The 14,746-nt window shown below is 41.0% G+C and overlaps 1 protein-coding gene across 3 annotated transcripts in view; it reads right to left on the reverse strand.

Moving 5' to 3' along the window:
• Positions 1–14,746, reverse strand: part of LOC115800296 (signal transducer and activator of transcription 4) — a 26,750-nt gene continuing 12,004 nt past the window's right edge. For 2 of the 3 annotated variants that reach the window (XM_030757552.1, XM_030757553.1), the window contains exons 5-24: positions 14,263–14,355; positions 14,098–14,176; positions 13,939–14,024; positions 13,692–13,843; positions 12,832–12,990; positions 11,709–11,801; positions 11,562–11,621; positions 11,440–11,460; positions 9,886–9,979; positions 9,729–9,773; positions 8,769–8,852; positions 8,570–8,668; positions 7,548–7,683; positions 3,142–3,200; positions 2,856–2,950; positions 1,792–1,928; positions 1,414–1,605; positions 1,261–1,306; positions 1,045–1,150; positions 1–323 (exon numbers count right to left, since the gene is read on the reverse strand). In XM_030757552.1, coding sequence (XP_030613412.1) covers positions 300–323; positions 1,045–1,150; positions 1,261–1,306; positions 1,414–1,605; positions 1,792–1,928; positions 2,856–2,950; positions 3,142–3,200; positions 7,548–7,683; positions 8,570–8,668; positions 8,769–8,852; positions 9,729–9,773; positions 9,886–9,979; positions 11,440–11,460; positions 11,562–11,621; positions 11,709–11,801; positions 12,832–12,990; positions 13,692–13,843; positions 13,939–14,024; positions 14,098–14,176; positions 14,263–14,355 — 1,860 coding nt within the window. In that variant the 3' untranslated portion in view covers positions 1–299. The remainder of the gene's footprint in view (positions 324–1,044; positions 1,151–1,260; positions 1,307–1,413; positions 1,606–1,791; positions 1,929–2,855; positions 2,951–3,141; positions 3,201–7,547; positions 7,684–8,569; positions 8,669–8,768; positions 8,853–9,728; positions 9,774–9,885; positions 9,980–11,439; positions 11,461–11,561; positions 11,622–11,708; positions 11,802–12,831; positions 12,991–13,691; positions 13,844–13,938; positions 14,025–14,097; positions 14,177–14,262; positions 14,356–14,746) is intronic. The other variant, XM_030757554.1, reaches the window with a different exon arrangement.

Here is a 14,746-nt window from a genome sequence, read left to right on the forward strand (position 1 = left end):
ATAAAGTATCAAACTGCTGTTCATATGGTATATTACAATAAAAAACACATTTAGATTGATTTATATACAGTAAATTTCTTATAGAAAAACATTGTTGAACAGTTCAAATATAAAAGGCACAAAGTCAAGACAATAAACACAGACTGACGTTTTTTTCATGGACGACAACATAAAATTAAAAAAAAAAAAAACACACATTTGTAACCAGTAACAAGCTCTGGAAAAGTAACATTTCCACGAGAGTCACAATATTGACGAAGGACTCAAAGAAGCTCCCAATCCAAATGTTTCATCCCTTTTCACTCGGAATAAGGAGAACTCATCTGTAAAAGTGAAAAGGAGAACAGTGTTAATCACCAGCTCTGGAGTCTAACCAGAAACCCTGAGTTTTTGACTGGACTCGCCTTTTTCAAGCTCCAGAGACTACCATGACCTGAGTTTCACTAAGAACCTGTTTCTGGAATAGCACCCAGGAATATGGAGGACCAAACCAGCCAAAATTAAACATATATACAATGAAACTGACAACATTTAAATAACCAAAAACATTGAATGTCAGCAATTAAATGTATTGCATAAAATGTAACATAAACTGATATTTATGTTTTAATTTGCTTCTGTATTTATTTTCTGTTAATTCCACTAATTATCTACTTTCCTGTTAATCTTTCCATTTTATTTTTACTTGCACATTTTTATTGCAAGCTCAGTGTTGATCTACAAAAAGACAAAAAAGTCAACCTTACAAAACACTTTGGCACTTTTGGTCCTAGTTTTAGTAATTTTGTTTTATAAATCATGTTGGAAAAGTGGGTTTTATCAGACTTCAAAGAAGCAGAAGTTAACAGTGAATTATTTTTTTACTGCTGCATTAACAGTGAGACTCACAGATGTGTTTTCCACATTATCTATAATATTTTAGTTCTACTGTGCAGAGCAATAAGATTCAGACTTTGGATGCACACACAGTGTTACATTCATTTACAATAACAAAGTACGTAACATTGCCAGAATTGTCCTTTAAATATGAATATGCAAACTTACGGTGTCGATGTCGAAGCACAGGTGCTCGTTGAGCATGTCGAACTCTCCAGGTGTCATCGGGGGCTCCGGGGACTGACACGACCGCGGCGTGGTGCTCGCATTAGAGCTGAAATACCGACAGGAGACATTAAACACGTGAGTTAGCAAACAGGATTTCATGGCAGGTAAAGTATTTTAGTTCCAAATGAGCTGAAGTTGTTTGAAATATGAACTCACCGCATTTCTGAGATGGGGATCAGGGTTGATGGGATGTATGGATGCACTGGCAATTTAACAGAGGTATATTAATATTTAATTACACAACTTAGAGTCTCCCAGCAAACACTGAAGCACTAAAAAAAATTAGTTAAATTAGTCTTGTAGTCTTACCTTTGCTGGGCTGGCTGTTGTAAAGCCGCCCGAAGGCCTCGTCTTTGGGGATGTCGGGGTAGAGGAACTTGAGCGGGTTTTCGGGGACGACCCCGTCTGAGATCACTTTGTAGTCTCGAATGATGTCAGCGAAGGGGAGCGCGCTGAGCCGGTTTTTGGTGTAAGGCTCCACAGAGTTAAACTTCACTTCACCTGGAGCACAAAGGCACTGTTAGCAAAGCAGAACTCATGTGGACCAAATGCAGGTTAAAGCACACTTTAAACATTTTTTTCCAGCAACAAATATTATTTAACTGGCTTACAGTTCAAAGTTTTGTATACTTCTGTATTTTATTGCCACACACAGTCTGTTGATGGCAGCAAAGAGAGAGACCTCACCATTATCGCCATGCTCCACCCAGGTGAAGGTGATGCCCCCGAGGTGGCTCTCGCTGAACCGTAACAGGAAGGTGCCTGGCTCTTTGTCCTTCAGCAGAGCTCGCTCCATCTCTTTACTCACGAACCCCATGATGTAGCTGCAGAGGCGGGAAAAACAAAAATCTTAGGTTTTATTTTCAGTCAGTGGGATCTGTTGTCTGCTTTAGCCATCTTCACATCTGTCATTCATACAAAGTTTATCTTGCTGCTTCTCACAGTTTCTTATGATACTTCGCATATAAGCATTTTTAAGACCAGGTGATGAATAAATATCCTCTCTGAGCAGCAGACATCCATGGATGTGGTTTTCCAGGCTAAATCCAGTGGATAGCCTTTAATAAAACATCCCTTTGATGTCTAAATTTGGCTGACATGTCACCTTTCTTTGATTTCAGTCTAAAGTCAAACATGAGCTCGTGTTCACCCCCTGAAAATCATCCAAGTGCTAAAAGAAGTCTGAATGTTCAAAAGTGTAGCCGACTTCTCGATTGCAGCCGGCTGTTTAAAAAATAAATAAAGAAATACAAAAACCTATCACTCACTGAAAATTAAATAACCTCTAAATGCTTCAAAAGTAGCATTAAGAATAAATGCAGGCATTAATTAGCTGATAAAATGTGGCAGAAAATTATATTTCTGCTTTGATACTTTCCATTTATTTACCCTTTGGATTTCCTTCTATTTGTTTTCCATATATAATTATTCCGTTTCTTCATATGTTTCTGCTTCATTATGCTAATGAGGGGTCAAACTTGTCCCGTATTGGTTAAGGTCCAGGCACCAGGCTCACAGCAAAAATACATACTAATATTAATGAATTTGAATAATGAGAAAAAAATGTATGTTAATGTAATAATAAATAACTTATTTCATTTGTGATGTTGGCAGTTTTGGTCCTCTGTAATTTAATGCTAGTTTTGCATGTATTTAATGACCTGTCCATCTTTTGATTGAGTTGTTTTATTTTTTCAGACATCGTCACATTTTCTATTTATGAGCTTTTAAACCGCGACACGACGACCTACTTCTCATTCCAGACCGGCAGCAGGTGCTTCTTGATGAGCTCCAGGATCGAGTCGAGCCACAGCCAGAAGCTGAACGGCTTCCCTGGAATATTCTCCTGCATGATCGCAAAGAGAAACAGAGAGAAAATTTTGGGAGTTTACATTTAAATTAGATACGACAAGGAATAAAAATACACGACCACCATCAACAACACAGCAGAGGGTTTTATGACTGACCACTAGATGGCACAATCACACTGACTGTGATGGTACTGAGCTGCATGTGGTGATATTATCTAAGACTCACCTTGGAGAACTTGGACCAGGACACTTGAACTTGAGAGTCACTGAAGGAGGTGTGCTGACCTACACAAACAAAGAGAAACGTCATAAATGGCCGTCCCAGAAAGACGAGGTCAGCAGTTTCAGGTGCTCTCTGAGCTTGCTTTCAAACACTCTTTGAACTCGACATAAGCGCTGGCTGGCACTTCTGTAACTGTGTGCTCTGTGTGGTCTCAGCGTGGTTTTACTACAGTTTCCGAGACAAACAGCATGTTTTCCAGCAGCTTTGAGGGTTTGATGTACGGTTTCAGCAGCAACACGAGTTTACAAACCCACCAGCACTGATGACGGGGGGGGGGGGGGGGGGGGGGGGGGGGGGGGGGGTTCATGCACCAGCATTTCTGTTCCAATCAGTGGTGTCAGGTTGGACCACATCAAGAGCCAGAAAAATGAAGTGTGTTTATATGACTACATCACTATTAGGTGTGAAGACAATAATTAAAAACTGTAGCTGATTTAAATTTGGCTCCCACCCCTTTAAAAGCAGTCACCTTCGGCAGCGCTGCTCCCCGCACCCCACCAACACTTGGAAGACTCTGAGAAACCATAAAGCTCCATCTGTGAGAGATGCTGGATCTTAAGGTAGCCCCACAATGTCCCACATGTTGGTTGTTTACAGCGTTCAGAAGTGAACACGCTTTCTAAAGTCTGGCCTCATGGGTCACCTGCTCTCATCGTTACATCCCAGTGAGCTAAATTATTAACAAAAAAGGTTCAAGATTATCAAAGAAAGGGAAATGTAGTCTCTGGAGCTTGAAAAAGGCGACTGGACTTCTTTTTGTTTCTTGAAGACGTTTCACCTCTCATCCGAAAGGCTTCTTCAGTTCTCAACCAAATGGTGGAGAGACCCAGGTATTTAAACCCCTGTGGGCGTAGTCCCCTGGAGGTGGTTATGACCCTCTATTGATCATGTGCGTGAACACATGTGCCCAGGTGTGAAGAGGGCGTGGGTCATATTTAATCAGTGGTTTCAGTTGAAACCAATTTAGGACTCCGCTCCATTGTTTCCTGTGGCCTATTGAGGTCACTGGAACAAAGGTGTGAATGGGGGTTGAGACGTCTGGGAAGGGAGCTCAGGACAGCACTGTAAGCGGGGGAAAGTTGGTGACGTAATCCACCTCCTCTGTTCAATGATGGTTGTTCACAGTGGACATAGATGGCTTCTTTCACTCCTCTTTCAAACCATCTGTTTTCCCTGTCCAAAATGTGAACATTGGCATCCTCAAAAGAGTGCCCTTTTTCCTTCAGATGCAGATGTACTGCTGAATCTTGTCCTGTCGAGGTGGCTCTTCTATGTTGTGCCATTCGTTTGTGAAGAGGCTGTTTGGTTTCACCAATGTAGAGGTCCGAGCACTCTTCACTGCACTGAACAGCATACACTACATCGCTGATCTTGTGTTTGGCGGGTTTGTCCTTGGGATGAACCAGTTTTTGTCTTAGGGTGTGACTTGGTTTGAAGTATACTGGGATGTCATGCTTGGAGAAAATTCTTCTGAGTTTCTCTGACAAGCCTGACACATATGGGATGACAATGTTTTTCTTCTTGTCCTTCCTATTCTCTGTAGTTTGTGTTTGGCCTTCATTCCTGTGCATCTTAGCTGATTTGATGAAGGCCCAGTCGGGGTAACCGCATGTTTTGAGGGCTTTCTTAATGTGTGTGTGTTCCTTATGCTTCCCTTCTGCCTTAGAGGGAACACTTTCCGCACGGTGTTGTAGGGTCCTGATCACCCCAAGTTTGTGTTCCAGAGGGTGGTGGGAGTCAAAGAGGAGATACTGGTCTGTGTGTGTGGGCTTCCGGTAAACTTCAATGTTGAGGCTTCCATCTTCCTCGATAAGCACTGCACAGTCCAGGAATGGTAACTTGTTATCTCTGGTGTCCTCCCTGGTAAAACGTATGTATTTATCCACTGAGTTAATGTGACGAGTGAAGGCTTCTACTTCTTGGGTTTTGATTTTGACCCAGGTGTCATCTACATATCTGTACCAGTGGCTAGGTGCCATCCCTTTGAAAGAACCAAGAGCTTTACTTTCCACTTCCTCCATGTAAAGGTTGGCTACAATGGGAGACACTGGGGAGCCCATGGCACATCCATGCTTCTGTCTGTAGAATCCATCATTGTATTTAAAATATGTTGTGGTAAGGCAGAGATCTAAAAGTGCACAAATCTGATCTGGGGTGAAGCTGGTTCTGTTCAGTAGGGAATCGTCTTCCTGTAGTCGTCTTCTGACGGTCTCCACTGCCTCAGTTGTGGGTATGCAAGTGAAAAGTGAAACCACATCAAAGGACACCATGGTTTCATCTGGATCCAGTACAAGATTCTGGACCTTGTTAGTAAAATCTGTAGAGTTTTCAATGTGGTGGGGTGTGATGCCAACAAGCGGTGATAAGATGGTGGCGAGGTGTTTGGAAATGTTGTAGGTGACCGAGTTTATACTGCTGATAATGGGTCGAAGTGGGACTCCTTCTTTGTGGATCTTTGGGAGTCCATAAATGCATGGAGTGGCTTCTCCAGGGTACAGGCGGTAGTAAGTGGGGCGGTCAATGGCTTTTTCCTTTTCAAGTTGTTGCAGGCAGCAAACAACTTTTTTCTTGTAGTTGCTTGTGGGATCACGTCTCAAGACCTCATAAGTATTGTTGTCACTGAGGAGTGTAGTAATTTTGTTGTGGTAATCCGATGAATTCAGCACAACCGTGCACCTCCCCTTGTCGGCTGGCAGTATGGTGATGTTTTGATCCTTGCTTAGGGCTGTGATGGCCTTCTTCTCCTGAATGGTGAGGTTGGATGGAGGAAGTCTTGCACTGGAGAGAGTGGCTGAAACTTTCATCCTGATCTGTTCTGCTACAGGATGAGAAAGTTTGTTATTTCTTATAGCGGTTTCTGTTGCTGTGATGAGGTCTACTATAGGAAGCTGTTGTGGGGCTATGGCAAAGTTGAGTCCTTTGGCTAGCACATTTTCTTCTGGTTTGGTGAGGACCCTGTCTGATAGGTTCTTCACCCACTTTCCTTGGTTTCCATTGCGTATCGTGTCGTCCTGTTTGTTACCAGATGAATGGTATGCCTTGGTTTGCAGAGTTTGAAATTTACGTAGTTGTCTTTCAATGTTCACATTTTGGACAGGGAAAACAGATGGTTTGAAAGAGGAGTGAAAGAAGCCATCTATGTCCACTGTGAACAACCATCATTGAACAGAGGAGGTGGATTACGTCACCAACTTTCCCCCGCTTACAGTGCTGTCCTGAGCTCCCTTCCCAGACGTCTCAACCCCCATTCACACCTTTGTTCCAGTGACCTCAATAGGCCACAGGAAACAATGGAGCGGAGTCCTAAATTGGTTTCAACTGAAACCACTGATTAAATATGACCCACGCCCCCTTCACACCTGGGCACATGTGTTCACGCACATGATCAATAGAGGGTCATAACCACCTCCATGGGACTACGCCCACAGGGGTTTAAATACCTGGGTCTCTCCACCATTTGGTTGAGAACTGAAGAAGCCTTTCGGATGAGAGGTGAAACGTCTTCAAGAAACAAAAAGAAGTCCAGTCGCCTTTTTCAAGCTCCAGAGACTACTATGACCTGGATAACTGAGAATCTACACAGACAAAGGGAAATGTAGCTGCAGTAAAGACTTCTTTTTAGATTTTTCACTAGAAGTAACATACGGTGAGATATATGAGATGTGCTGATGCATCCCTACTGCAACCTGAGGATGCTGAGCAGACCAGTTTATTTCAATATGAAATATACTGGTAACATATTCCACACAAACATCCTCTGTCATACATGTAATGTCATGTTGGGATCTGGTCGCTCGGATGTTGGAATACTCCTGGTCTGGCTCCTCCCCCCGTGGCGTTTCCTTCAGCCTTTCAGACTGGTCTGTTTGACTGAGAACTGCACAGTCCCGGCCGGAGACGCAGCTCTCATCACCAGAGATGATCCTCCACATTAAATTTGGGTCCATGTGAAGCAGGTGCGTTTGCTTTCTTGAAGTTTTACGGTGAAACCTCAAGTGAGAAAGCAGCAGCTTTCTGCCCCGTGAACATGAGATCCACCAGATTTAAATCAGCTAAAGCTTTTCATTTTTATGGACCGGGTCTCAGAACTTGGCGCTTGTCCCTCGTCGCTCCTCTGCTGCGTTGACTTTCACTTTATTGCTCCACCGCTTTGACATTTAGCTCAAAGCAGCTTTTAGGTGTAGCTGCCTTTCTGGAGCCTCTGCACCACCCACATGTCTGAATATCTCTGCTGGTGTGTGGTTTCAAAATGACAATGTGTGTCTCTCCCCTCAGTAAACAAGTTGTTCTGTCTTCAGCTGTTTTCCAGGTTAAGAGCGTTAATGCCACATTAAAATCTACAAACATACCAAAGAGCTTTTCTCCCAGCATGGTGAGCTGCTCTTTGTTGAGCCCTCGCCCGGCGAAAGTGGAGAACTGCCAGCTGAGGACCTCGGAGAGCTGGCTCCAGCTCCCCCGAGGCGGGTTCCCGAAGAAAGCCAGGTTCTGTGGATGAACAGGAGAAGGTGGAGAAGGTGAGGGAGGCTGTGAATCATGGAAAATTAAAAGAAACATTTCTCTAAAGCAGCTGAAAACATGAGTCACAGTTACAGACCGGGAGCAATCGGGGGAAATGGAACATCACCGCAATTTGTTGTCATTCTCTGGAAGTCACAGACGTTCTATTTCTTTCTATTTGGTGCTGTTAATTATCATCTGTGTTGGTAAAACCTGTTTTTAGAGACATGAAGCGTGCAGGAAAAGCTCCGCGATGGGCCGTAGATGGACGGATGTAGAACTCAGGTCCAGCCAGATAAAGCAATAAATATCAGACTGCTACAAGTTGCTTTATTTGTGTCGCCTGCCGAGAGGCCGACGTGTCCATCCGTCTGTGTGTCACACTTTCAGTATCTCAGTAACAGTGAAACACACTGACTCAGTTCATTCACCTCTCAGCTGTCTCGTCTCTGTGTTTCCGATCTGTGTGTCAGATTTCTTTATTAATGCTGAATGAAATGAACTTAATGTATAAGATACAAACAGTATCAGTACTTGTAAACATTAACTGCTAAGCTCAACACCTCACTTACTTTCATACACGTGAATATATTTTCTGACGAGCCTTTGCGACGTGTGTCCTTCATTACGCTCTTGTTTTTTAATAAAACATCTGATTGGTAAATTATTTGGTCACTAAATTTTTGCGGACAGACGAGAACACAAACTCGTCTGCACATACACAGACAGTGTGACTCGAGCCTGTTTTAAATGTGTTTTTCTACATTCAGGCTCATTTGTTTGTATTATAATTTTTGCATGTTATCACATTTTGTTCTAAAGATGAAAGAAAACGATTCATGAGCATGAAGGTGCTTCTCGACGTGCAGCTCACCCTCGGCTCGTCGGTCAGGAGGTTGTACCACATGACGGAGGCCCAGCCTCCGGGCAGCTGGCTCACATTGGAAATCACCACAAGTGGCAGGGAGCACGTCTGGAATGACAATAAAGATATAAATGACATGTTCACTAAGTGAACAGCAGCAACAAAGATGGAAGTCCAAATGTGAAATAAAATCTGCTCTGCCGCTGACCTCCAGGTCGATGGTGAGGCCCTGCACCGTGAAACAGGCCTCAAAACTGAGAGAGTGAAGTTCTTCTGTCACAGAGAGCAGGCCCTGAAAAACAATCACAGAAACATGTCAGAGCTCAGAGACACGTTCGCTGAAATACGATGCACAAATACATTTCACTGTGAAAGTGTTAATGGTCACTGTGGAGGACAAAAACTGCCAAAATCAGTAACAATGCAAGACACAGGAATTGAAAAGACAAGAAAAGACAAATAAATAGGTTTGGAGAAATAAACAGGTGGGAGAGACCGACTGAAAATAATATATTTATGCATATTTATATTAATTAAAAAAATAAAAAAGAACAGCAAATTTAAAAAAAATTAAAAGTATAAAGAAAGTAGTTAATACAGACGGAAGGAGCAGTGCTTTACACATTTTCCTAACAAGCAAAAGATCACTAGTTTGATTCCAGGAAGAGACACAAATCCCTTTGGGGTTTCATCAGGAAAAAAAAAAAAAAATCTGCCAAATCAAACATGCGGCGCTGCCTGCTGTGGTGACCCCTGTGGATAAAAGAGCAGCTGAAATAGCTTAAAAGCTGATTTAATTTAGGGTATGCTTTTTCAGGCGTTTTTGTTGATTTTGGAGAGGCCAGTTAACAGGTTAAATAATCATTTGTTTATTGAGTCATTTATTTAGTTTTTCAACTAGAACTGAATAAATAATGCCGATAATAATAAAAATCTTAGAAATAAAATAGAAAATTGAATGAGAAAGTAAGTAAATAGGAGAAATAATACAAATGCAAAAAAATACAGAGGCCATTTAAAAAAAAGAAATATCAATTTACATCAATTTTTAAAATAAATTAATACCTAAATTTATTTTTTGTGCACTTGATGAAATGTTTACTTATTTACAGGTTTGCTCTGTTTTATTTTGGCAGCTTAGTCCTCCATAGACCTCCATATTTCTTACCTCATTTCCTTTTGTGCCGTTGATGTATTTCTTCTCTTTCAGCTGCTGCAAGACACAAACTCAGTGTCAGCAGACTGAATATGAGTTTTTTTAATGCTTTCATAAAACAACCAATTAAGCACTGTTAACATTCATTAGAGAGGGAGCGTTGTCCTACCAGGTGTCTGAACTCCACTGACAGGCAGCCGTTCGAATAGTCCTCAATGTCCATGACTTTAGTGTTGTTGGTCAGGATGAAAAACTGACGACTTCTAAGGAGAAAAGGAGGAAGAAAAACTTCACTGATTCATCAAAGTTAATTAGCATCCATCAACTGGACAGAATTAATTCAGGGAAGGAAGGGTCTGTGGATTGTTTTAGAGAATAAAATAAACTATATTTAAAATCTGTGTGTAGTTTTCAAAATAAAACATCCCCCTTCTTTCTACTGCAAAGGTGTTTAAATCCGGTAATTATACAAAGGCTCGGCTGCAGGACTCGAACCGTAGACTTTACTGCCTTAAATGTCTGTGAATAAGGTCTGTGCATCAAATCTAACCCGACAAATAAAATGTATAAATCTAAAACATTATGGGGCTTGAAAGAAACTGTACACAGTGAAGAGGTTTATCAAATAAAACAGAACAAGTTTACTGATTAAAGCTCATCAGCAACATTTTACTGTAAAGATTTAGTTAGAATTTGGGAATAAAATCCTTCCTTTTCTGAAACCACAAAGCAACAAAAACATGACTAAAGACGCACATTTCTTTAACAGGGATGGTTGTGATTTTAGAATATTTGACAAGTCAATGAGTTATAAAGTCAAACACATTACTCAACTATTTCATGTCTTAAAATAGATATTTTCCATTGCTTTTGCTGTGTGTACCTGTGAGATGTATCAGGCTACCCACACCAGAAGGTGGCAGTAAACACCTGCAAGGTGTTTACTGCCACCATTAAACAACAAAAATCAAGAAGTGCTACTTCTATAAAATTGAAGTGCAGTCAGACAGTTTTTAGAGGATATTTAGTTTCATATGTACATCCCTGTTATTATCTTCCTTATCTCCTGTTGCAGGGGTGAAGTTTCAGTGCAGAGATCAGTGTATGTAATCAGCAGGCCTGTGAGCTGGGAGCTCCAGACTCCTCTAACCCAGTAGTTTTTAAACTTTCTGAGCCCAGATCACACCAAAGAGCAAGCCAAAATCTCGATTTCTCACATCTGAGAAAACATTCTCGATGTCATCCCTGATGCCGTGAGTTATTCTATTTTTTTAGCTTTGCCGTAAACTCCCATAGCTTATAACATGCATTCATTCGGTCAAATTGAGTTTCTGCCACTGGTTTTACAGTAAGTTAAAAGTCTGGCTGCTCTAAAGACATTTTTTCCACTTTTAGATTTGTATGATGTTACATCAGAGTGGATATCCCTGTATGTTTATCTCAGGCACAGATGCTCCATCCACCTCCTGTTCAAACCTTTTTGTTCACGAGGGGCAGCCTATTGGAAAGTTGGCTTAAAGGGGGTGGGGCTAAAACAGCTTGTTTCAGACAGAATGAAATGAGGGGCTTCTAATGACTAGTATTAGAGAAAGAAGGATTATTTTGATCACTGAATCATGCAAAGCTACTTTAGTAGAGTATATAAAAAATTGAATTAAATCCACTTTAATCTGGTGTAGTTTCCTGTTCTTGAACATTGAATGTTGAGACGGTTTGTACTCACACTCTGCCTGGAGGGAGGTCCCTACACAAACACACAAACACACAAACATGTTAACCTTATTTTTCCTCAGATAACTGTGGAGATGTGCTGAGGAGTCCATTAGAGAAAAGAAATGATCTTACTTGTCAAATGTTGTTTTCACTTTCAGCTGATAATCAACTTCTGGAAGTTTAACCAGGAGTCTGTGAGAAAGCAAAATCAACTAAAATCAGCTGTGAACAAACAACCAGAGACGAGTCCTGCAACAACAACACGTCACATGACGATACCTGACTTTGGTGGTGAACTGTACTCCAGTCTTGATGATAAGGGGTTTCTGTGGATGTGTGGGCATGCATGGCTGCTTCTCCACCACAAATGAGCTGAGAAAAAACCACACCTCACATGATTTACAATTTCACTTTATCACCCGAGCCTGTGAGAAAGAACATTCAAACCACAGCTGGCCTGTTCCTCCTTCAGCAGTTAGTACCTTTCTGTGTATTCTCTGATGTGTTGTCAGAATTTGAAGTAGAGGAAGTCGTGTTTTTTTCCACAGCGCTGAAAGGACACTAGTCAAAGTTACCAGTGCCATTGTTCTGCACTCAGATGAACTGTCAGGTTATCGTAATCTCTGGCACGACTCTAAAATAATTTTCATCTTTCTTTTCTGTTAATAATGACACATTTTCATAATGCTACTCTTGTATGTGGTGTCCCTCAAGGCTCAATCCTGGGGCCACTTCTGCTTTCATTATATACATGACCCCTGGGCCATCAATTTAACACCTTCTGTAGTATTTTTAACCACTGCTATGGTGACGATACACAGCTGTACTTTTCTCTTAACAACCTCCACAGCCTCTCCTACCTCAGTAAAAGTGTCATTACTATCACTAATTAGATTACATTTCCTCCATCGCACTCCTGGCAAAACTGAGGTTCTTGGGTTCGGGGCGGCTGGCTTCTCTAAGGAGGTCCGCCACATAATCAGTCCCCTCGAGCTAGATAAAGCTACCCAGCAGTTTATAAGTTATTAAAATCATATCCAGGTGCAACACTAAAGAGATATATGCACTAATGAATCACTACAATCCCACAAACTGCAAGTATATTGCTACTCAAACTTGTATTTTTACTTATATTTTGAAATCTTTACTAAATTAGAAAGTCAAAATACTTCTTTATAAACAATGTTTAAACTCTGGTGCAGCTACTTTTCATGTAATACATCTGCGTGAGGGCACAGGGCTGCAGATCAAGCTAAAAATCCTGTCACCTCATTTAAAAAAAATCCTGGCAGTAGCCTTGCATGCTAAGATTTCCCAGATTTCCCTCGGAAATGCTCAAAGAAATAAACAAGTACTTGATGTGCTTTATGTGAGACTGTATGCTGCTGAGCTGTGCTGGTACCTCTTGATGAGATGATAGATGAGGTATTTGACTCGCTCTTCCATCTGAGGTTTTTGCAGTGGTATTGGGTCGCTCTCATAGGTAACCTTCACAACCAGCTCTCCTAGTTTGTCCAGCTGACGCTTGATCTGGAAAAGGCTCTGGGCAGTCAGGGTAAACCTGAGAGGAGAGAAGAAGGGGGCGAGGATGGAGAATTTATCTGATTTTGCTTTAGTCAAACTAACAGTACAGCACTATCTTAAAATCCTTTCTACACCACTGAGATGTTGTCCTAGAACATTCAGCAGCTGAAGCTGGAATTAATGGACAGATTCAGGAGAAATGTGCAGATAAATAAAACCCTGTTACTTTTGTATTAGTTTAATATTAGACTGTCACATTTATTGGCATATACATTTATTTTTTGAATTATTAATTTATTTTGGTGGTTCTGGGCCTCAGTACTTAAGTACTCAACTGACAACCAACACTTAAACTACCAATGAATTCACTATATGTTTAGTTCAGTATTATTACTGTCTAGTTAACTGGCATTTTTACTTCCTTCCTTCATTTTTACATTTTGTACTTAAAATTTTGTACTAGAAATTATTTAAGTAATATTAATCACATTTATGGGCATTTATTTTAGGTGGTGCTGGTCCTCCATAAAAATATAATTAACTGACAACTATTGGTTATAGTACACATACTAATGGTACTCAACTATCACAGATGCAACAGATATATTGACATATGTCCTTTTTAGTGGCATTTTTTTTTTTTTTAAATTGATTATTTTGGGTGTTTTGGGGCCTCCGTACAAAAGCACTTAATTGGCATTAACAGTAAGGATTTCAGACTCTGTTAGAGCTCTTTACCAGCTCTGCAGCTGCTCCAGCCCGGTGAGCAGAGGACCTCCGATGGCAGCGATCTGCTGCCTTCGTTTCCAGTCCTGCAGCTCAGGGTTGAGCTGAGAGGTCATCAGGTCATCAATCTCTTTGATCACAACATCCATTTTTGATAAAATCTCCTAACAAAGGCACGAAAAACAGTGTTTATGGCTTATGAACACATTGCAGTGAATTCTTATTTGTGCAGTTGCTTCAGAGCGTTGCATGTGCATACCTTCCTTTTAAAGTCAAGCCGATTGAGCATTTCCTGTAGTCTTGTTACTTCCTGTTTCATCATTTCAGAGTTTCTGTCTGTTGATTCTGAAAACCTCAAATACATTAGTACAAATAAGGCTTCTAAAATAGTAAATAAGTATTTTATAACAGGGCTGACCTCGAGACTGCAGGGTCTTGTAGCGGAAATCAAAGTCATCCTGCATGTCCTCGATGTATTTCACAGCCTGGTCCATCAACTAGAAACAGAAGTTTTTGTTTAAAATTCATCAATAAACTGCAGCCCCACCTTTTTTTTTTCTTTCATATTTTATGAAAGGTCTACCTGCACGCTGCCCCTGATGATCCCAACTCTGTTGTCCATGTTTTTCTGCCTCTCAAAGGCCACAGAGCTCTGCAGAGACTTCTCCAGAGGACCCTGTAAAAAAACATTTACTTGTAGTATTTTTGAACAGATCATAATCTGTAATATATATTTACTTCTTATTTAACAAGCCAACGTTAATGATGACACTCTATCTGTTCTCGCAGCATCATAACTAATGGGTGCTGATATTAGTTACAGTGTTGTAACATTATGGCTTTGTGACTCAGGGAATAACACCAGCTAATACTCCCAGAAACCCTTTAAGAAGCCTGGTGAGGTCGTATCAATAAACAAAGTGCTTATACTGAGCAGGTTGTGGTGCATAAATGTGTCAAACACAAACTTTCACACAGCAGGCTGGGGTTAATGTCCTACATGGAATAATGCAAGTATTTAAGTACTTGCTCCTTTGCTAGCATCAGACAATGAAGCTACACACATT

The sequence above is a fragment of the Archocentrus centrarchus genome, chromosome 21, assembly GCF_007364275.1.
Source record: "Archocentrus centrarchus isolate MPI-CPG fArcCen1 chromosome 21, fArcCen1, whole genome shotgun sequence".
In the NCBI taxonomy this organism is placed as follows: Eukaryota; Metazoa; Chordata; class Actinopteri; order Cichliformes; family Cichlidae; genus Archocentrus; species Archocentrus centrarchus.